Source organism: Panulirus ornatus, chromosome 9 (assembly GCF_036320965.1).
Source record: "Panulirus ornatus isolate Po-2019 chromosome 9, ASM3632096v1, whole genome shotgun sequence".
Classification (NCBI taxonomy): Eukaryota; Metazoa; Arthropoda; class Malacostraca; order Decapoda; family Palinuridae; genus Panulirus; species Panulirus ornatus.
Genome location: NC_092232.1, coordinates 15,080,240 through 15,105,029, shown reverse-complemented (window position 1 = coordinate 15,105,029; position 24,790 = coordinate 15,080,240). Strand labels below are relative to the sequence as shown.

Genomic DNA, 24,790 nt, shown 5'->3' with positions numbered 1-24,790 from the left:
GAATTCAAATTTGAATCTAATATTTTCATCTCTTACAATTCATAGTTAGAGGAAACCATTTAACTGATGTAAAAATCAAATGAAACTAACCAACAGTAAGCAATGTATTATATTGTTACTGAAACAATATATTATATTGTTACTGAAACAATCTTCCTTTCAATAAGTAATTTAAACATTATATATTCAAATGTATTCTTGTACATTTGCAGTGTTCCATATGATATATACTAAAACATTGTTTTCTAGACTAACAAAGATCAAATTTTACTGCAGATTTTATGATGAAGGTGTTGGTGTGAGAACAGATGTTTCATTGTATGATTTTTTAGTAATTCTAATGAAAACATCTTTCACATGCAATATTTGAGTGATTTATCATTAGATTTTCATGATCATTAGTCTTTGTTGGTATTATGTGTGGAAAACATTCACATGGTATCAGGGCCCACTTGAACACAGGACCTGGTGTTTTGGCACGTTATGCACCCTTTTATCATGGGCCCTGCTGTAACCTATTACTGCAGCCCAGCTCTTTCAATTCTGGTACATCTTTGTTGCCCTCCTCTAGACCATCTCTACCATTTCTCCATGTTTCTTTAAGTGTGATGTATGTTTGTGTGATTAACTACCTATTTGTAATTACCTATTAAGTGTATTTTTATAGTAAAGAGAGAGTACATCACACTTGTGGGACTCCATTTCTTGAACTTTTCCTACCATCAGTCTTCTTAAACATTTGTACAATGTCAGCATTTACCATTTCATCACATCGCTTGTTCCAATCATCCATCACCTTGCTACTGAAGCAGTACTTTCCTATATCTTCTCTAAGAAACTTATTGTTGTGGTTCTAGTAGTTTTATAACTGGATTTTACAAAGAACTCTTCACTGTTGACATCATCCAAATGATTTAGAAACTTGAAGGCTGTGATCAGGTCACCTGTTATTCTTCTCATTGGTGTAAGTAATTCATCAGTGTCCAGTCTTTCTTTGTGACTCACTTCTCTTTGTAGTACTCTTCTGGACTTTCTCATTTAGATATTTTTGCTTTCTGAGAGTGGAGACAAATTTGGGAACTATAACATGATTTTGGTGTGATATAGTGAGTAGCTTGTTTAACATATCCTTATCCATGTAAGTAAATGCCAATCAGATATTTACATGTAGATAGTTTGATTTTCTTACCATTCTTGTGATGTGGAGCTCTGGTGGCAGGTTTAGCACTGTGTCAACTCTTTAAGTCTCTCTTACATGCAGACTCCTGTAACTTGTTTCCCTCTAGATAATGGTCACACTGAGAGTTTCTTTCACTGTATCCCATCATCATTACTTTATATTTGCCCGGGTTTAATTTCATCAGTCATTTATGCAACCGACTTTGGAGTTTCTCTCTTTCCTTTCATAAGCTAATACAATCCTCATCATGATTTGTTTCATTCTTGACCTTGGCATCATCTGCAAACATGTTCAGGTATGAGTCTAATCCTTCTTGCAGGATATCTACATAGACCAAGAAGAGACATGGTCCCAAGAGTGAGTCCTGTAACCCAGTTTGAGAATGTTTCTTTGAGTTTTGTCCTTTCTCTCCATCCAATAACATAATCTCCTATCAAGTAAATGCCTCTTACCTGTATTCCTGCTTGGGAATCCAGTTTCTTTAGCTATCTTCAATGTGGCTCAGTGTGAAAGGCTTTCTGCAGCCCAGAAACAGTTAAACCATCCATCCACCTCTGTTGTTTAAAACAAATCTTATTGTTATATAAATCTTGTTACACACAACCAGCTTTGAATCCATTTTGCCTCAGAATTAGGTAGTTTCTTTTTTGTAAGTAATCATCCATTTGCTTTCTGATTATCTTTTCCAGTGTTTTACAAATCACACTTGTTGGTCTCTGAATGTTCCACTAATTCATCCTTTCCTATCCTCAAAATTCATGTTTTTCAAGTTGTATAGAAGATACATTAAATCTTACAATCTTCAAGTATTCATATATCTGAAAAGAATCACTTCAGAATTATTTTTCTTCCACTACTTTCACTGTAATGATGTGTGAGGTTTTGTAGATTTTTCAGCACATTGTGCTAAGAAGTTCAAAAGTAAGGCTTAAGTGTCAAGTGAGTTACCACTGCACTTTACACTGAAATATTTATTGATTACTGATTATTATCATGTTTTATCTTATATAATGAATACATTTTTGCTATAACCAGTGAGATTTATTGATATTTTTTTCAAAATAGTAAAACTACTTGCCAGAAGTAGTGTTGTCACAGCTTCATCTTGGTCAACTTATGATGCTGAGAGATTTGTGCCCATAAGGTCACTCTCCATACAATCCAAAGATAGATCATCTTAATCAAATGATTTAGGATCATCTGCCTGGTCCTCTACATCGAGCTTAAGGCTCCATAGTTTCCTCCCTAGAAAACTCTTGAATATGTATTCTCATTGGCATGAGTATGGAGAAAAATTATTGTACACTGCCACCTCAGCCAGCACCCAGCTCAGTGTTGGCCTTGAAACAGAGGTGTTAATCTTGATTTGTTTATTCCTATCTAGAGGCATTGCTTAGCTCACATAAATATCTGTCAGAAGGCATTAAGGGGTTTGTAGTTCAGTGCAATTTATTGATTCTTAAAGATTTTTATAACGTTTGCCTTCTCCATATTCTTCCCACTGATCTTTTCTGTGGCAGCATTTAATCAGTGGGGAAAAGGTAGCAAGAAAAATGAAAAGCAAGTGTTAGGGGTTAATTTATCTTGGCTAGTCTAATCAAAATCTTCTTCAGGAGAATAATGATATACCATGATAGATACATACACAGCCAACCACCTACCCACCCTAGACACCACGTAGTAATGGCATCACTTGTGGTTAAGAATCAGAGGGTCTACACCTCTGCAAGCCTGTGTGCACGAGTGAATGGGAGTAGTGTATAGAACAGCCTCTGAATGAAAAATCTCTCAAATATATGTATCCTCTGAAAAGATTGTTAAAATTAGTGAGGGCGGGTAGCCCAGAAATTTAAAATCAAACAAGAAGGACTGTTGCCGTAGTCAGTATATTATTTTAGACAATACTGTAAGTGTTCTACTTTTAACCAGATGCTATTGTGCACTGCCATAATTTGAGTAATGAAGTTCTTGAAATAAATTCTATAGAGGATTGCAGCAATAAATTTAAGTGAAAAGTACTCATTTCTAATTTGCAACTCTACTAGGTCATGTAACCAGTAGGTACAAAGAATATTTTTGTCCAAATAGATTGTTTAGGTTCAAGGAGATAAACCAATTTTTATTCCTGGAATAATAGTATGATATGCATGTTGCCAAACTTGAACACACCTGACTTGCATTCAGATGCAATCATTACCCAAAAATGTGCTTGGGAACTTATGTTTCATTTCCCCTGGTTTACAAACAATATATTTTGAAGGTTTGTTGAATGTGTTTGATGATAGAGTGGCTGATATAGAGTGTTTTGGTTGGGGTGGTGTGTGAAGTGGGAGGGTCAGGGAGAATGACTGGCAAAGAGAGAAGAGGTAGTGAAAGCTTTACAGAAGATAAAATCCAGCAAAGTGGTGGGTTTGGATGGTATTGCAGTGAAATTTATTGAAAAAAGGGATGACTGTGTTGTTGATTGGTTAGTAAGGATATTCAGTGTATATATGGACCATGGTGAAGTGCCTGAGGATTGGCAGAATGCATGCATAGCAAGTTGTGATGGAGTGAGTATTTTGAAGGTTTGTAAAATGTGTTTGATGATAGAGTGGCAGATACAGGGTGTTTTGGTTGGGGTGGTGTACGAAGTGAGAGGATCAGGGAAAATGATTTGGTAAACACAGAAGAGGTAGTGAAAGCTTTGCGGAAGATGAAATCCGGTGGGGCACCAGTTTTGGATGTTATTGCAGTGGAATTTATTAAAAACATGGGTGATTGTGTTGTTGATTGGTTGGTAAAGATATTCACTGTATATATAGATCATGGTGAAGTGCCTGAGGATTGGTGGAATGCATGCATAGTGCTATTGTACAAAGGCAATGGAAATAAAGATCAGTGTTGAAATTACAAAGGTATAAGTTTGTTAAGTATTCCTGGAAAATTATATAGAAGGGTATTGATTGAGAAGGTCAAGGCATGTACAAAACATCAAATAGGGGAAGAACAGTGTGGTTTCAGAAGTGTTAGAGGATGTGTGGATCAGGTGTTTGCTTTGAAGAATGTACGAGAGAAATACTTAGGAAAACAGATGGATTTGTATGTAGCACTCATGGATCAGGAGAGGGTATATGATAGGGTTGATAGAGATGCTTTGTGGAAGGTTTTAAGAGTATATGGAGTGGGAGGTAAGTTACTAAAAGCAGTGAAAATTTTGTACCAAGGATGTAAGGCATGTGTACGAGTAGGAAAAGAGGAGAGTGATTGGTTCCCAGTGAATGTCAGTTTGTGGCAGATGTGCATGATATCTCCATGGTTGTTTAATTTGTTTATGGATGGGGTGGTTCGGGAGGTGGATGCAAGAGTTTTGGAGAAAGGGACACTTATGCAATCTGCTCTGGATGGGAGGGCTTGGGAGGTGAGTCAGTTGTTCGCTAATGATACAGTACTGGTGGCTCATTCGAGTGAGACTGTAGAAATTGGCAACTGAGTTTGGTAAAGTGTGTTAAACAAGAAAGTTAAGAGTAAATGTGAATAAGAGCAAGGTTGTTAGGTTCAGTAGGGTTGAGGGACAAGTTAACTGGGAAGTAGGTTTGAATGGAAAAAACTGGAGGAAGTGAAGTGTTTTAGATGGAACTCTGGAAGCAGAAGTGTCACAGGGTAGGGAATGGAGCAAAGGTTCTGGGAGCATTGATGAATGTGTGGAAGGTGAGAACATTATCTCCGAAAGCAAAAATGAGTATGTTTGATATGTTATATGGTAGCAAGGCATGGGCTATAGATAGGGTTAAGCTGTGGAGGGTGGATATGTTGGAAATGAAATGCTTGAGATGGTGTGCGGTGGTTTGATTGAGCAAGTAATGAAAGGGTAAGAAAGATGTGTGGTAATTAAAAGTGTGCACGAGAGAACAGAAGAGGGTATGTTGAAATGGTGTGGACACATAGAGAGAAGGAGTGAGGAAAGATTGACAAAGATGATATATGTGTCAGAGGTGGAGGGAAGAAGAAGCAGGAGACCAAATTGGAGGTGGAAGGATGAAGTGAAAAAGATTTTGAGCAATCGAGGCCTGAACATACAGGAGGGTGAAAGGCGTGCAAGGAATAGAATGAATTGGAACGATGTGGCATACCGGGGTCAACGTGCTGTCAGTGGATTGAACCAGGGCATGTGAAGTGTTTAGGGTAAACCATGGAAAGGTCTATGGAGCCTGGATGTCGATAGGGAGCAGTGGTTTCAATGCATTACACACGACAGCTAGAGACTCAAGTGTGAACGAATGTGGTCTTTTTTGTGTTTTCATGGTGCTACCGTGCTGGAGGGGGTAGAGGGGATGTTATTTCATGTGTGGCGGTGTGGCGATGGGAATGGATGAAGGCCGCAAGTATGAATATGTACATGTGTATATATGTATATGTCTGTGTGTGTGTATATGTATGTATACATTGAAATGTATATGTATATATAGGTGCATGTGTGGGCATTTATGTATATGTTGGTGCTTTAGGTCATTTCTCGTCTGTTTCCTTGTGCTACCTCGCTAACATGGAAGACTGTGATTAAGTATGATAGATATATAGATGAATAACAAATCCATCTGTTTTTCTAAGTGTTTTTCACACACATTCTTTTGTGCAAACACCTGATCCACACATCCTTTACCACTTCTGAAACCACACTGCTCTTCCCCAATCTGATGCTCTGTACATGTGAGTGGATGGGTATCTCTTCGTCTGTTTCCTGATGTTACCTCTCTAGTATGGGAAATGGCAATCAAGTATTATTAAAAAAGATATTTAAGCATTTTGAATATGACAAAAAAAATTGATGGAATGGTTTTCAAAATTGTTTGAAATTGCTGTGTTAAGACACTCTGAATGTTTGGAGCACCCAGAATAAGTGGGTTCAAAGCAAGGTGTCTCAGTGTAGTATTCATCAGATGTGATTGATAAAGGGAAGATATGGTAAAAATCAAAGAATACAGACAAGGCAAAAAATGGGAGACACCAAATGATGTAAGGGGATAAAACATCCCTGCCAGTACTGCAGAGAGGTCAGTAATGTTAGGTGTTGGTAATGTCAGACCAAAAATAATATATAGGGTGTTTTGGTCGAGGTGGTGTGCAAAGTGCGAGGGTTAGGGAAAATGATTTGGTAAACAGAGAAGAGGTAGTAAAAGCTTTGCGGAAGATGAAAGCCGGCAAGGCAGCAGGTTTGGATGGTATTGCAGTGGAATACATTAAAAAAGGGGGTGACTGTATTATTGACTGGTTGGTAAGGTTATTTAATGTATGTATGACTCATGGTGAGGTGCCTGAGGATTGGCGGAATGCGTGCATAGTGCCATTGTACAAAGGCAAAGGGGATAAGAGTGAGTGTTCAAATTACAGAGGTATAAGTTTGTTGAGTATTCCTGGCAAATTATATGGGAGGGTATTGATTGAGAGGGTGAAGACATGTACAGAGCATCAGATTGGGGAAGAGCAGTGTGGTTTCAGAAGTGGTAGAGGATGTGTGGATCAGGTGTTTGCTTTGAAGAATGTATGTGAGAAATACTTAGAAAAGCAAATGGATTTGTGTGTAGCATTTATGGATCTGGAGAAGGCATATGATAGAGTTGATAGAGATGCTCTGTGGAAGGTATTAAGAATATATGGTGTGGGAGGCAAGTTGTTAGAAGCAGTGAAAAGTTTTTATCGAGGATGTAAGGCATGTGTACGTGTAGGAAGAGAGGAAAGTGATTGGTTCTCAGTGAATGTAGGTTTGCGGCAGGGGTGTGTGATGTCTCCATGGTTGTTTAATTTGTTTATGGATGGGGTTGTTAGGGAGGTGAATGCAAGAGTTTTGGAAAGAGGGTCAAGTATGAAGTCTGTTGGGGATGAGAGAGCTTGGGAAGTGAGTCAGTTGTTGTTTGCTGATGATACAGCGGTGGTGGCTGATTCATGTGAGAAACTGCAGAAGCTGGTGACTGAGTTTGGTAAAGTGTGTGAAAGAAGAAAGTTAAGAGTAAATGTGAATAAGAGCAAGGTTATTAGGTACAGTAGGGTTGAGGGTCAAGTCAATTGGGAGGTGAGTTTGAATGGAGAAAAACTGGAGGAAGTGAAATGTTTTAGATATCTGGGAGTGGATCTGGCAGCGGATGGAACCATGGAAGCGGAAGTGGATCATAGGGTGGGGGAGGGGGCGAAAATTCTGGGAGCCTTGAAGAATGTGTGGAAGTCGAGAACATTATCTCGGAAAGCAAAAATGGGTATGTTTGAAGGAATAGTGGTTCCAACAATGTTGTATGGTTGCGAGGCGTGGACTATGGATAGAGTTGTGCGCAGGAGGATGGATGTGCTGGAAATGAGATGTTTGATGACAATGTGTGGTGTGAGGTGGTTTGATCGAGTAAGTAACGTAAGGGTAAGAGAGATGTGTGGAAATAAAAAGAGCGTGGTTGAGAGAGCAGAAGAGGGTGTTTTGAAATGGTTTGGGTCACATGGAGGGAATGAGTGAGGAAAGATTGACCAAGAGGATATACGTGTCGGAGGTGGAGGGAACGAGGAGAAGAGGGAGACCAAATTGGAGGTGGAAAGATGGAGTGAAAAAGATTTTGTGTGATCGGGGCCTGAACATGCAGGAGGGTGAAAGGAGGGCAAGGAATAGAGTGAATTGGAGCGATGTGGTATACCGGGGTTGACGTGCTGTCAGTGGATTGAATCAAGGCATGTGAAGCGTCTGGGGTAAACCATGGAAAGCTGTGTAGGTATGTATATTTGCGTGTGTGGACGTATGTATATACATGTGTATGGGGGTGGGTTGGGCCATTTCTTTCGTCTGTTTCCTTGCGCTACCTCGCAAACGCGGGAGACAGCGACAAAGAAAAAAAAAAAAAATGTAGAGGAATTATTAGTAATGGCAAAGATCTGGAATTTAAGGATCTCAGCAGGGAAAATGCACATGATATTGTTGGAGCTTTGGAAACAAAGCTTACTAGAGATGATATCTCTCCTGTTTTGTCCAGAGGAGTACATGGTAGCAAGGAGGGAAAATGATCACAGAGGAGGAGGAGGAGGAGGAGAAGGATTGACCTTCCTAATGAGGGATAGCCTTATGTTTCATGAAACAGAAGACATTCCATTTAGGGAAGCTAACAGTATGAAAGAAGTGCATAGGGTTGTTCATATTATCATATAATCCTCTAAAGTTATGATCCAGAACACATAATCAGTGATAGTAATGAAGGAACAATCAAGATAGTACATGAAGTAGTAATAAATACACAAAGGGGGATTTCATTCAACAGGAGATAGACTGAGAGAGTTTGGATTCTCATGTTCACAGGATCAGGGAGGCACAAGGTTTTAGAGTGTATACAGGAAAATTCCCATACCAGTATGTCAGTGAATGTACTAAGATAAAGGGAAATGAGACTTTATCAGTATTAGATCTTATCCTCACACATACTAGCATGGATATTGATATCACAAATGGTACACCAATTGGGAAAAGTGATCATGTAATGTTTAAGTTTGATTTTTTTTATGTAGAAATTGAGGACACAGAAAGAACAGAGATGAGACAAAACCTTATAGAGGAAATATAAGTGTAGAAACTACACAGAACTTAATTTCTTTGCTTTGTAAATATAAATTAGGAAATGGAGTTTAACAGCCGGGAACCAGGTACTGTGGCGGGAGGTCCAGTGAAATGTTCTGTAGAGTCTGGAACTGCTGCTTGAAATCCTTTGAAGACATTCTTATTCTTGCCAGATTTTTCACCATGAACCATTCTTTGTCATCAGTGCATCTTCCTACCAGGACTCCCCAGTTTTGTCAATGGCTTTCATAATTTCATTGCCATGGCAAATTCTTTGGTGTTAGGCTTATTCTCATCAACTGTTGTTCTGATAAGCTTGGAGATGTGACAAATATTAAGCCTTGTATATGGCCTAAATATTGAAAACAGATTGAGAAAGAGGGAGAAATGGGTCAATAAGAGATGTAAAAAAAAGCAAAGGAGCTTCAAGATCCGCTATGGTGAGGGTATAGGCATTACTCTAGCCAGCCAATATTTTTAAGGTATAAGAAAGCAAGGAGCAAATATGGAAAGATAAAAAAAGGAGAAACAAGGAAACTTTGAAAAGATTGTTATGGACAAGCCAGGATAAAGTCCAGGAACCAGGTACTGTGGTGGGAGGTCCAGTGAAATGTCCTGTTGAGTCTGGAACTGCTGTTTGAAATCTTTTGAAGACATTCTTATTCTTGCCAGATTTTTCACCACAAACCATTCATTGTCGTCAGTGCAGCTTCCTGCCAGGACTCGCCAGTTTTGTCACTGGCTTTCATAATTTCATTGCCATGGCAAATTCTTTGGTGTTAGGCTTATTCTCATCACCTGTTGTTCTAATAAGCTTGAAGGAGATGTGACATATATTAAGCCTTGTATATGGCTAGACTATCAAAGACAGATTGAGAAAGAGGGAGAAATGGTTCAATAAGAGATGTCAAAAAAAAGCAAAGGAGCTTCAAGGTATGCTATGGTGAAGGTATAGGCAGTACTCTAGCCAGCCAAATTTTTAAGGTATAAGAAAGCAAGGAGCAAATAGACAAAGATAGAAAAAGGAGAGACAAGGAAACTTTGAAAAGATTGTTATGGACAAGTCAGGATAAAGTCCATAACTTTTCCAATAGGTCATCAGGAGTAAATTGTCAGTTAAAGAGCAGCAAATAAGGCTATGGGATTCAGAAGGAAAAGTTGTAGAATATGATGTTAAGCAGGTTCATAAGTGTTTGACAGGTTCATAAGTGTTTTTACAGTGGAAGACAGCATACTTTAGCTCTAACACCAAATGAGATTGGATAGGTAGGATGTCTAAGAACGCATTAGATATTTAGTAATGAAAGCAATGGAATACTACAAAGTTTCTTGACCCATACAAGGCTCATAGTCCTCATGAAATTTTACCATACATGCTGAAGATATGTCCAAATATACTTAAGGCCACTTGAGGTACTTTATAAGTTGTTACTGGTGAAAGACAGAGTGCCAAGGGTATGGAAAAGGGCAAGTGTTATTGTTATAGTTATCTCTAAGAGAGAATGGGAAGAGTTGCTGAACCACAGACCAATCTCTGATGAGTGTTCTCTGATGAGTGTAGTCTAACATATTGAAAAACATAATCTGAAAGTAAATGGTTGACATCCTTAAGAGAAGAAATTACCTAAATGGGGAAAAAATACAGTTTTAGGGAATGGGTATGTGTAACAAATTTCTTAAATTTCTGTGAGAATTTGAGCTCTGTTTTAGACAATAAAGAAGGCTGGATGGAATGTTTGTATCCAGACAGCTAAAAAGCTTATGTCTGTGCAACATTGAAAGCTGATTAAGAAGTTGGGTCTACAGGCAAGAATAAGGGGATGACTTCTTAGATGGGTAGAAAATTATCTTAGTGGAAGGGAGCAAAGGATTCATGTCAGAAAAGCCTTCTTGCAATAGGTTTAGGTCATTAGTGGGGTGTTGTAGGGCTTTCTTCTGGGACCATTACTTTTCTTGATCTATGTGATGACATGCCCGAATATATTTGCAGATGATGCTAAGGTCATGAGAGAAGTGAAAAGCAAGAAGGATTACATTAACTCACAAAGGGACCTAGATAGACTTCAAAGTTGGTCTGATACTTGATTGATGAAATCACACCCAAGTAAATGAAAAGAAAAGTAATGAGGATGGGAAACAGTGAAAGAAGGCCTCATTATGAATAATGTATAGCAATAAATACACAGCAAGAATCAGAGAGAGAGACTCGGGAGTTGACATCACCCCTAGCCAGTTTTGAGAGTCCCGAGTCCCAGATTAGGAGAATAGTAAAGGAAAAACTTTCTGCTGCCAAGAATTAGAAAAGCATTTGATGATATTGTAAGCAAATACTGAAAAAGTTATTTGTATCCTATGTTAGACCAAAACTAGTATGTGCTTGCCAGCTTGGTTACTGTACTTAAAGATGAAAAGAACTTAAAGATAAGGTCCACAGGAAGGCAACAAAGGTCATGTCAGAATTAAGGGAGAAAGTTACAGGGAAAGGCTCAAGGCCTTGCATTTGCCCACAGTGGAAAAGAAAAGAGTTTGGGTTGACCTGATCACAACCTTTTAGTTCTAGCATCAGCTTGATGATGTAACTCCTAGACAGGCCTTTGAAAAAATGCATGACTAGAGCAATAAGAGGCTACAACATGAAGATTTTGTTTCAGAGTATGGGAAGAAGTACTCTTATAGTGTAAGAGTAGTAGATGAATGGAAAAAATGAATGAGGAAATTATATATGCAGACAGCATAGAGTGGTGTAAAGAGTTGTACAGGTTGTACCTCTCTCATCCAGCACTCTGTAGTCCAGCATGTTTTGAATTTGTCACCATCAGTTTGCGGATCTTGAACCAGGACTGCACTGTTAGCAGCACTAGAGCCCCAAAATCTATTTACACTGCAGCTGAGCTAATTAAAGTCATGTTAATTTCTTATAACCCCAGAACAAGTGTATAATGCTGACGAATCTGCCCCGTATTGGCATCGTATGCCATGAAAAACCTTGCCCAAGATATTGAGGAGTTTCCATCTGGGGATAAGGATTTCAAAGATAGGGTAACAACTCTTGGCTGAAACAGTACTGCAGGAACACACAAAACCAAGTTGATCGTAATTGGTGGGAGTGTTCACCTGAGGGTCTTTAAAGGGGTCAGTTTCTATTTTTTGGCATTTTCTTTGGTCCAATAATGGACAGGTCCTAGGGTTGCCAGATTAAAGAGGTACAACCTGTATGATAGTAGATATGGGTTAAGTGATAGGGCTTTTATGAGTGTCAAACTCCCTCCCTGTACAGTACGAATAGATAATTACACGCCAAAATGCAAAATTGGTAGATAAAGGAACTGGACCTTGAGATGTGTCACTACCTGATTGGTCTGTTACTGGTGATCACCTGACATAAACTGGCCAGTCACAGAGCTCCATTCCTGTCACTAGATGGCTCCAGTGAATCTGCCTGCTTTGGTATCATCGTTTCTTTTAAGGGCAATGTGAGCTGCTTTCATTGCTTTCCCTGTCTTCTTTTCTACTCTTTTGTGTAGAATTTTTGCAGCCCTACCAAGAAGGGGACAACAATATGAGTAGGAGCCCGCATTGCAGTAAACGGAAACAGTAACACCAAAGCAGGCAGGGTCATTTGTGCCACGTTGATGGCAGGCATGCATCAGTAATGAATAAGGTAGGTAATGAGGCATCTCAGCACCCATTTCCTTGAGCCACCAGTTCTGTACATAAGCATGTGTAACCTTCATGATGTATCATTATTCTCATGAAGAAGACTAACTAAACTTGTTAATAAGAATTAATTCTTAGCTCTTGCTTTCAGTTTTTCTAGCTACCTTTTTGAGTATTTGTTACTGTGGATAACACTTGTTTTGAACAATATCTAAAGCAACTTGTCAAATTCCCATATATTCTTTCAGTACTCATGAAGAGATTACATCAGGGCCATAAGGTCTTTATGGGTCAAAGCTTTGTAATATTCTGTTCATGCCTTTTCTAATAGATTTAGAGTTTTCTAAGACCTCTTTCCCATCCTATCTCATCTTTCTGTCATTGAGGTTATAATGTGAAAACATTCCTGAACTTATTATTCAGCTCTTAATATATTTCCACATCTCAGATTCTTCTCTCAGTCATGTAACGTGATTGGTTGGTCTTTGAACAAAAATTTTCTACTGATGAATTTATGGATTTTTTTTTCTTCTCTACAATTTTCTTTTGAATGTTTCTCCTTTCCTCCCCCCTCAACACAAGAGTGCTCATTTCTTACCCTGCTATATCTTTATAAAGCTGAGTGACTTAACATCATGACACATGTATCTCATGCGTAGTACACATCTTAGTCCTTTTGTCATTATGTCTTCCCCAGTAACAGCCAGTGGTATCCATGTTCTGAGGCCTTCATCGATATCACGTTGGTCTGTACACTTAATGTAGTGCTCCAGTTCCGACATTATGCTCTTAAGGAAATTATTTAACTCTGCTTAGTTACTATGATTATATCTCTGAATCAAGTTTCTTCTATGATCCCTCTTCCATGACCTCTTCAGCCTTATATTAAAAATCCAGTGCAGTATTACATGATCATTTTCACAACTTGGCATACCATTTTTTAACGCCCTCACTTCTATGTTATTATGTATGAAAACAAGGTTTAGTAGTATTTACCTATTTATGATGGACAGGGAAGAAGTTTTACAATTGTGGAGCTCCATCTCCAAATTGTGTATGCTGGCTGCATTAACCTTATCTTCAATCATTGCATAACATTCATCCACCACTCTTATGCTGTGAAATTACTTGTTGCCTAATTTCATGTTATATCCTCTGGTTGTTTTATTCCCTTGAGGAACTTGGCTGTATACATCATCGATCTGTTTTGAAAAGTTAAGGGTTCTGATCAGGGTTACATCTCACTCTTTTCCGTGAAATTCAGCTCTCGTGATTCTGGTGCTGTCTTCATTTCTGTCATTGTGATGGTGTATCAGTCTCTCTGAATCTTATATGCTTAGTGATGTTTTCATACAGGAGGTTCTTATGTAAACATTTCAGGAACTTAAGTTTCCATGACTCTCTGTTTCCTTGCTTATCAAAATTTTCTTTACCATTGTAGTTGCAATCCCTATTATCAGTACTTTACCATACTTGAGGGGTGAGTGTTTCATACCTTCTTTTACTCTCTTGATTGTTCCTTCATTGGTATTGTTGTAAAGTTTTTATGGATGATTGCAGTTTCCTGGAGGATTGTGAATTAACAGTACTACTACATTCATATTTCATGAAGTGAGTCTTCCTATTATATACTTGTGCTTGATTGGGGCATACAGTATTTCTTGAAGATTAATGTTATCTCTTACCATAAAAGCCAGATCCTCTCTTTTATCTCCCATGTCCCTCCTTAGATTTGTGTTTCCCTTTAAACAGATTGGTCTCAACATTATCTCTTATTATAAATTTGATCTTTACTATTGCAACATTATCTGCATTGCCCTTCTTGACTTGGTCCCTGAACTTTAGCATTTTACCACTAACCATCAACCCATACTCATTGGTATACATTATTTCTAATCTGCAGTTTGAACTACTAAGTAATCCTGACACATCCTAAGTTCAGGTTAGAAGGATTCTCTGTTCCCTGGCTTCTTCTGTTTTCCCCTATTTTTCGCTTCCTGACCGAATGCCTATGCTATCTCTCACTCAACTTTTGGCAAGTCATTTTCTTCCTTGTTTTCGCAAAAAATTTTTGATACCCCAGAACCTCCTAGTTAAACATCTCCTTGTCCAAGATTGTTGTCATAGGTTGTTCTTTTATTTACTTTTTGCCTGTATCTGCTTGTTTGCCAAACATCTTTTATCTCTAGACTTACTTTTGCAGGTCTGTTGCACCATAGTGTTTTGACTTCATCTCCTTCCTCAGTTCTTTTTTCCTCCTTATTTAGGATATGTTGTTCTGCCAACCCAAAAACCATCACTGCCATATGTCTTCTGGCCTTACTCTTCATTGTCTCCCTTGGTTGAGGAGTGACCTACTTGTTTTTCATCTCCTGCAGTTACAATATTTCTTCTTCTTTGTGTATGACCATATTAAGGATTTGTCTTTTCATCATTGAACATTTGTTCTCGATAACCTTCACTGACTTCAGCCCTCCAGTAACTGCTCCATACAATTAATTGATTGCTATGTCTCTGGATGTGTGAGCTACCCTTTCTATTGCATCATTCAGTATCTTGTTCTTGCAACCTGAGCCAAAGTCACTAGATTTCTCTCTCACATCTACAGTCTCCAATCTTTTGTTTTCCCCTTTGATCTTAGAACATTTTCATAATTCCTACCCCTTATTTCCATCAGTATTTATCATTTCTTTTGCACTATGCAGACTGATTTCAGCTGTGCGTGTGTTTGTTTGTGTATGCAGGTTTGTATGTATCAGGTAGCAAATATGCTATACTTTGACAATTAGAAATTTTATTTAGATTTTTACTTGTAACTTGCAAAGAGGTTAGACAGTAATACCTGCCAAAATTAAGCAGACAGTGAAGGAATTCCAGGAAAAACAGTAGCTCATCGGCACCAACACACACAGTCAATCCAGGTAACAATCAGATATTGACGAATTTCCTCTCTCGACACAACTTGTATTCCTTTATCTTGTCCGTGGTTTTGGACTAACATCGTATGTGTATTTTCGTCCGTAGGGGTCCTTACCCAGCTCAAACGTAGTTTTACTGACCTCCGCCTGCATAGAGTGGAGGGTAAGGTCCATAGATCGGAGAGTAGATCGGGTAAGGCATTGTCCCAAAGGTATTTGCTGTGCCCCATAATACTTATTTTTTCTCATAGTTCCCTGCAGTAATGTTTTGTGCTGACACTTTGTGTTTTCCTTTTTCCACAGTAATGTAGAGTGTCTCATATGCAAAGTCTTGAATTCACCTTAACATGTCTTCTATGTATTTGATGACATTTTTAAAATTCCCCCATATTCATGATCAGTTTAGATTTTGAGATGTTACTCCTTTTGTGATATGAAGCTTTGAGATGATATTTTCTAAACTTCAAAAAAATATGTCTTTACTAACATTTTCAAGTAAATTTAGAGAGTCTGCGTAATTTATTTTACCAAGTAATCTTTTAGGCAGTTATGTAGCGTGTACTATGGTTGTGTCTTGCTTAGAGTAATAGAAACTCAGCAAACTCGCACTGTATATGTATTTCTTTTTAGTTCTTTTTTAGTAGTTTTGTCCTTTCTTCCTTCTTTCAACTATTATTGCCACTATGATCGCCACCTTTGACAACAGCAGTTACACCACTTTACAAAAATGTGCATTTTTTGCTAGAAAATTGGGTGTTTTGTTGGATACACTTCTCAATGTGCTTTTTTCATTAATACCAAGAAATGTCCATCTCAAGAGCAGTGAATGCGTTGATGATCCTTCTTAGTTCTGTCCACAGTATTTTGGAATATCTAACATATCTGTTGTTATGATTTTTCTGTACTGATGTATCTGCCATATTTGAGATTCCCAGGTATTTGATATACTTGCTAGAGATATGAGTGCATGGTCTGTTTAACTTTTAATGCTGCAAAGTTTTTGCTACTGGTAGGTATTTTGTTTGCCAAATGATAGCATGTTGAAAGACTGGAATATTTCATAATTGGCATGGCAAAATCTAGGGAAAATGCAATAGAATTATGAATTTAAGTGCAAATCCTGATTTATGTGGATTATATTATGGTACATAATGTTTCAAGGACATTCTGAGAACTCAATAAAATGCATCCAACTTGAATCATTGCAGTTGTGCAATTCTTACAATATTAGGTTACAAGAAGCAGTGAAATGCTTTCTGAAAGCTGTGGGAAAACTTCTTTACTTGATAGTTACTTACCTATGGGTGTTGAGGATTCAAACCTTGGTCTTACTGCTTGGCAGGCTGGTATGTTAACCATTGGACCATGAGGTGACAAAATCTCTCCATCTCAGACCAGCCAATAGTCCATTGAGCCCCCTTCTCATCCCATGACCTGAAAGGCTTAGGGAAAGCCCATGTCCACTTAGGTCATATGTAGCATCAGTCCTCCAACATTACAGTGAAATTCATGTATCTTTAACATGCACTGAACACATGGGATGGATGATAACAATTTATCTTTAGATGCCAAGGATTTGAACCCCAGTTCTACATCATGGCAAGCCAATTCACTAACCATTGGCCCACAAAGTGGGCCAATGATCCATTAGATCCCCCATCACATCTCATGATGTGGGAGGCTCAGAGAAAACCCACACCTGCATCAGTTGTAGATAGCATCTAATCAGTCCTCCAACATTACGGCTAAATTTACATATCTTTAACATGTACTATACACATGGAATAGATAATAACTTACTTATGAATGCTGAGGATTAGAACCCTGGTTCTACTGCATGGCAGGCCAATGAGGTGACAAGATCTTTGCATCTTAGACCAACCAGTGGTCCATGAGATCCTGTCATATCTCATGACCTGAGAGGCTTAGGGAGAGCCTACACCTGCATGGTCATAGGTAGCATCAAGTCAATCCTTCAACACTACTGTAAAGTTCATATATCTTTAACATGTACTTGACTCATGGAATGGATAATGAATGTTTACCCATTGCCGCCAAGGATTCGAACCCCAGTCTTACCATATGGCTGGCTAGTACACCAACCATTGGACCATGGCCTGCCATGTGGTAGGACTGGGGTTCGAATCCTTAGCATCCATAGGTAAATCTTCGTTATCTTTTCCAATATATATAAAAGATATGTAAACTTTCCTGAAGTGTTGGAGGATTGATCTGATGTTACCTAAGACCCTTGCAGGTGCAGGCTTTCCCTAAGCCTCTCAGGTCACATGATGTGAAGGAGGATCTCATGGACCCTTGGTTGGTGTGAGATGGAAGGCTTCTGTCACTTCATGGTCTAATGCTTAGTGTGCTGGCCTGCCATGTGGTAGTGCCAATAGGTAAATCATTGTCATCAATTCCATGTATCCAGTATATGTTAAAGGTATACAAATTTTAATGTTAGTGTTGAAGGATTGATATGATGCTATCTCTGATTTATGCAGGCATGGGCTTTCCTTAAGCCTCTCAGATTATGAGATGTGATGAGAGATCTCAAGGACCATTGGTTGGTCTGAGATGGAAAGCTTTTGTTACATTGTAGTCCAGTGGTTAGCATATCCGCCTGCCACATGGAAGGACTGGAGATCAAGTCCTCAGCATCCATAGATAAAGTGTTGTCATGTATTCTTTGTGTCCAGTACATGTTAAAGATATATAAACTTTATTGTAGTATTGGAGGATTGATTTGATACTACCAATGGCCCATGCTAGCACAGGATTTCCTTAAGCCTTTCAGGGCATTAGATATCATGGAGGAACACATAGACTATTGGTTGATCTGAGATGGAAAGCTTTTGTTGCCTCATGGGTCAATGGTTAGCCACACAGTAGGACCAGGATTCAAATCCTTGGCACCATTGGTAAATTATTATCATGTATTCCATGTGTCCAGTACATGTTAATGATAAACTATCTTTATATATACACTTCTCTTCCAAAACTAATGAACACTTCTCTTCAAATTAGAAATCAAAGACAGCATACATATTTAATTAGAAATTCAAGATTCACCTTTTTAATGCAAAATCAGCTGATTTTAGAGTAATCTAGGTTTACTGTTCATTATAAGTGATATGTTTATGATGTTCAGAATTGCAAGGAAGGCTACTTTTTCCCGTGCACATGTATGATTACCTGTTTATGGAGAGTATATACATGTAATGAAGAAATAAAGTTCCTGCCACATTTTAACATCAGAAAAATGTAACTCATAATGGATCATATATATCCAGTATGCGATGTTTTCAGAATGCCTTTTCTTTCATACTTGTTCGTCATTTCCTGTATTATCAAATTAGTGCCAGGAACAAAGAAAGGCTGCATTCATTGACATACATTCTCTAGCTGTCATATGTAATGCACTAAAACAATAGCTTCCTCTCCACAACCAGGCTCCACAGTCATTTCTTTACTTTCTCTCAGCTGCTTCATATGTTCTTATTCAATCCATTGACAGCATGTTGACCACTGTGTACCACATCAATCCAGTTCACTATATCCTGTGCACACCATTCACTCTCCTGCATTTTCTGACCTCGAGAGCTGAAAATCTTTTACACTTCATTCTTCCCTCAACAATTTTGTCTCCTCTTTGTCCCCTGCAATTCTAACACATATATCCACTTTGTTGTACCTCTCGTCACTCATTCTCTCCATATGTCTAAACCATATCAGCACACCCTCTTCAGCTCTCTTAACCATGCTCTTCTTATTACCCCACTTCTCTCTTACCCTTTTATTATTCACTCAGTCAAACCACCTCACAGTACTTATGTGCTTAAATATTTCATTTCCAACATATCTACCTTCCTCCACACTTCTTCATCTATAGACCATGCCTTACATGCATACATTATCATTGAGGTTACTATACTTTCAAGTATAACCATTTTTGCCCTCCTGGATAACAGTCTCTCTTTCCATACATTCTGCAATGCTCCTAAAGCCTCTCTCTTCACCCCCTCACCCACCTTCTGACTGTTTTTCACTTCCATGGTTTCATTTGCTGCTATATCTACTTCCAGGTATCTAAAACACTTTTCTTCCTAAAAATATTTTTATTTTCAAATATACACCCCAGCTGACCTGTCCCTCTTTTCTAAAGCTAAATAACCTTGCATTTTATTTACATGTACTCACAACTTCCTCCTTTCAAACACTCTCCCAAGCTCAGACACCAACTTCTGCAGTTTCTCACTCAAATTTACCAACAGCACTTTGCCATCAACAATTCCCTGACCCCCTCATCCCCTACAGACTGCATATTTGTCCATTTCTACAAGAACCTTGCACTTACTCCTTATCACCCCATCCATGAATATGATTAACAGCTATAGTGACATCACACACCCTTAAAGCAGACTAGCCTTAACATGGACCTACTCTCTCTCTCTCTCTCTCTCTCTCTCTCTCTCTCTCTCTCTCTCTCTCTCTCTCTCTCTCTCTCTCTCTCTCTCTCTCTCTCTCTCTCTCTCTCTCTCTCTCTCTCTCTCTCTCTCTCTCTCTCTCTCTCTCTCTCTCTCTCTCTCTCTCTCTCTCTCTCTCTCTCTCTCTCTCTCTCTCTCTCTCTCTCTCTCTCTCTCTCTCTCTCTCTCTCTCTCTCTCTCTCTCTCTCTCTCTCTCTCTCTCTCTCTCTCTCTCTCTCTCTCTCTCTCTCTCTCTCTCTCTCTCTCTCTCTCTCTCTCTCTCTCTCTCTCTCTCTCTCTCTCTCTCTCTCTCTCTCTCTCTCTCTCTCTCTCTCTCTCTCTCTCTCTCTCTCTCTCTCTCTCTCTCTCTCTCTCTCTCTCTCTCTCTCTCTCTCTCTCTCTCTCTCTCTCTCTCTCTCTCTCTCTCTCTCTCTCTCTCTCTCTCTCTCTCTCTCTCTCTCTCTCTCTCTTTGTGCACACACATCTTACACTCATGATGAAAATCTCATTGCTTATGATAGCTTCCCCCTAAACCTTATATTCATAAGACCTTCCACAATGCATTTCTATGAATATCATGTGCTTTTTCCAGATTCATAAATGCCACATGCAAATCCTTCCATTTCTTTAAGTATTTCTTACACACATTCTTTAAAGCAAACACTTGATTCACACAGTCTCTGTCACTCCTGAAACCACATTGTTCCTTCTCAGTCTGATGTTTTGTGCATAACTTTACCCCCTTTAGTCACCACTCTCCCGCAGAACTTACCAGTATACAAGCACACCACCAAATTTCCGGCAACTGATGGTTCGGTACCCCCTTTAGTCCGGACAGAATTATGTGAGAGAACTTGAAATTACCGTAACCACCAGACTAATTTACTGGGCGGCCACAGATGGCGTTGTGTGTAGGACACACTTACATTCTTTACACCTGTTGGAGGTGATACCACAATTCTGTGAGATTCTTAGCTTATTTTGTTTAAATTTAACCCTAGCTACGGCTTCTAAGACATATGAAAGTGTCCGTCATGGTGTCAGACGTAAACACCAGTCCATATCGATCCAAGATAAAGTAGAACTGTTGAAAAAATGGACCATGGTGTTTCGGTGCTTAAGCTGTGTGACATCTACAGTATTGGCTCATCAACTGTTTATGATATAAAGAACCAAAGGGAGAAAATATTGAAATTCTATGCAGACAGGGATTCCAAGAAGCCAATGACTATTAGAAAAACTATGAAAGATGGTAAGAGCACTGAGCACGATCAAGTGATGATGGAATGGTTTCAACAGCGTCGGAGTGATGGAGTGGACTTGTCTGGTAGCATGATAATGGACCAGGCTAAGTTGTTCCTTAAAGAACTTGAATTACAACGTGAGCGTGACTGTAGTGAAGGATGGCTTCAAAGGTTCAAGAAGCGTCATGGAATTTCCATGAATAAAGTGTGTGGAGAAAAGCGGTCTGCAAACCACAAAGGAGCTGTTGAGTATGTGGACAAATTTGTGAAACTCGTAGCTGATGAGCACCTCAGTCCTGAGTAGGTGTATAATGCAAACAAAACTGCATTATTCTGGCGATACACACTTAGGAAAACACTAACAACAAAAGATGAAACCCCACAGGATTCAAACAATCTAAGGACATACTTACCATCTTAGTGTGCTCAAACATTTAATATTTGTTTGATTTAGATTTCTAGCAGTCCATGGTATACTTTAGACACATAGGAGATGTATAACTAGTGGATGAGAGGTGTGTTGATCAATTATTATTATGTGACCAAGGTTGGTCTGGCAAAATGGTTAATCCGGCAAGGCTTTGGAACCAAGAGTGCCGGAAAATCAGTGATGTATCTGTACTAAGTAAACTATACCTCTGTAGTTCGAACACTCACCTTTGCTCCCTTTACCCTTATACAGTGGCACCATACATACATTTAAACAATCCTCAGGAACTTTACCATGATCAATACATACACTGAAAGTCCTAACTAACCAATCAGTATTACAGTCACCCCTTTTTTAAAGAAATTCAACTGCAATACCATCCAATCCAGCCATCTTACCAGATTTCGTCTTGCACAAGCTTTTCACCACCTTCTTCTTCTTCACCAAACCACTTTCCATGACCCTCTCACTTTGCATACCTCTTTGATCCAAGCATTCTACATCTGCCACTCTATCATCAGACACATCCAACAATCAACAATCCTCACTCCATCTACTCTTCACTTCATCACTACCTTTTACCTCTTCCCCATTTGCCCCCTTCACTGATGTTCCCATGTGCTTCCTTGTTTTTCTCTATTAACCTCCCTCCAAAACACCTCCTTATTCTCCCTTAATCACTACAACTCTCATTTGCCCTTATTTCAACCTCTGTACCTCCTACCACTTTCACATTTATATCCCAATCGTTTGCACTCCTTTCCTGTAAGTACCACTCATACACCTCTCATTTCTCTTTCTTTAACAAATTAATTTTGTCATCCCAACACTAACTCCCCTTTCTGACCTGCCCACCTCACACCTGCATGTCACAAACTTCTCTCACACATGCTAGCACTGCTTCACTAAATGCCTCTCTTTCCTCACCCACTCCCTTAGCTTCATTTATTCTCTCCTTTTGCTATTCTACACTCAATCTCTCATGGTATTTTTTCACACAAGTCTGTTTTTCTAGCCCCTTTATTTTCACCACCTTCTCACCCATATAATTTCTTCTTTTCCAAAAACCTCAACAAATTTTCACCCTCATTTCCACTGGGTAATGATCCACTGGCTGTCCCTTTGAACACATCTAAATCAAAGAATCTCATATCTGCCCACTAATCAATTAGTATGAAATCCAGTTATACCTGCTTATCATCTTTTTTACTCTCTCGAATATACTTGCGAATGTCCCTCTTTTTAAACCAGGTATTCCCGGTCACCAATCCTTTTTCAGCACACAACTCCATAAGCTCTTCACCATATTCATTCACCTTACTGAGTATCCCCATGTTCCCTAATTATACCCTCAACTGCCACATTACTCGCTTTCACATATAAATCACCCATCACAAATACCTTGCATCAAGACTGCAGACACTCATTCAGCTGCTTCTAAAACATATTGTTTCTCATCATTTTTATAATTTTTTCTTATCATGGTCACTTGAATCCATACTAATAATCACCCATCTCACTCTGCATTTTCACCCACATCAGTCTGGAGCTTGCAAGTTTTCACATATTCCCATAACTCCTGCTTCAGCAGCAGAGGTTCAGAACATCTGTTACCCAAAGTTGTATAGAGAATTATAGAGGTGCCTACTCACTGTACTGTTTATTGTCCAAGCTTGGCCAGTAACCTTACAACAACCATCTCCTCAACTATGCGTGCATTATAGTCTTCTGTGGCCCCCAACAGGCCACATATAAATTCTTGTCTTTCTTTGGCATTTTGGAAGTGGTATTGTCATTAGCTGTAGAGACAGTTCATTTAGATCACTACATATTATGCATTACAGAGGGAATACCTCAATTCTTGTCTAATGGTTACAAGTATGTAGTAAATCAGGAATACATGTTTAGCTGATAACTGCGTGTACAAGTGTAAAGATTCTAAGAGGCCATTCTTGCTCCCCTTAGCCTTTAAGTGTCTTGTACTTTCAGCCAGCAATGATAGACCCCTTGTACCCTTAGCAGATGTGTATGAGTGCTTCATGATAGTTCTTCATTAAGTCCGATTATCCTCTAGCCAAAGATGGGCAAAATGTTGTCTCTTTTTCAGCCTAAACCACATTTATTATTCCTTCCTTCATTTACTTGGATTTATGGCTCTGTGTTCCGTGATATATGAAAGGCAATTCCTCTGGCAGCTTTAGTGGATATTGAAATTTATTCATATTTTTTATGTACAAGAAAAGTATGAGTCTTGTAAGTTAACCCTGTATTCAAAAGACTGTTAAGGAGTTCTTTTAATGCATTTAATTTCCCAGAAATAAATAGCTAAACTGTCTAATGTTGTGTTCCTTGAGAACATTCTTATTTATGTATTGTATTTCCAGGAAAGGAGATATTGTAAGAATAATTGCATGAGTTCTCAAAGCATGCAATTTGAAACTTGTGAAACACAAACAGAATCACTGCTGTTAATTCCTGTAAAGTTTATCTATTCAGTATGAAGACTTCACATGCAACAAATGGTTTTTGTATTTCACTTCATAGTGCAGGCCTAAGTAAAGAGAAAAGCATGGCAACTTGACATATCCAAACACACCATTGCCTTGTGGGTATCCATTACAAAAATGATTATCTGAATTACTTTGCTGTGCTAATGTTATAATGGTAAATATACCTGACTCACTTAGCTTTGCTTTTGTAATGATAATAATTGATTTTACATCATATTTAAGATTATAGCATTTGGCAACAACAGTTATGGTTGCTGCCATATAAGGAAAGCAGAGCTACAAATATAGGGACAGACCCAAGGGCTTTTGTCTGAACTCTTCATGTCATATTATATATCACGAATAAGTGTGAAAATCATTGTTTTGTATCGTGTAGCTTGTCACAAAGCAGATATACAATTGATTTTATGGTTAATCTACTTCATGATGTATCAGAACAAGGAATTGATCAGAAACCAAAGATTTTAAGAATGAAATTTTAGGATAACTTTTTCATTGCTAAGCTGACAGTGTTCAAATGATCATTATGGCCTAACTACTCTTGCCATAACTTCCTTGTTTTTCTCACAGCAATTGAAGGACCCACTGGTTCCAGTAATACTAGAAGCATTTATAGATGACACCTGTCATCATTAACTCTAACAACCTTCTCAAGCATGACCTACTGTAGAGTATGATGGTAGGAAGAAAGAGCACACTTCCAGTGGTGGTTTCACCCATGCTACTATGTGGTGTAAGCAGAAAGTAGTTTGTGGAGTTCGGAGGGGGATGACAACCAGCTATCACATATCATATCATATATCAGGAGACCATGAAGTAATGAT

At 38.7% G+C, this 24,790-nt stretch overlaps 1 protein-coding gene across 1 annotated transcript in view; it reads left to right on the top strand.

Annotated features, from left to right (window-relative positions):
- The window catches only part of sei (potassium voltage-gated channel seizure), a 924,474-nt gene that overhangs the window by 577,574 nt on the left and 322,110 nt on the right, over nt 1-24,790 (top strand). Inside the window, exon 17 of the mRNA XM_071664734.1 lies at nt 15,423-15,509. Coding sequence (XP_071520835.1) covers nt 15,423-15,509 — 87 coding nt within the window. The remainder of the gene's footprint in view (nt 1-15,422; nt 15,510-24,790) is intronic.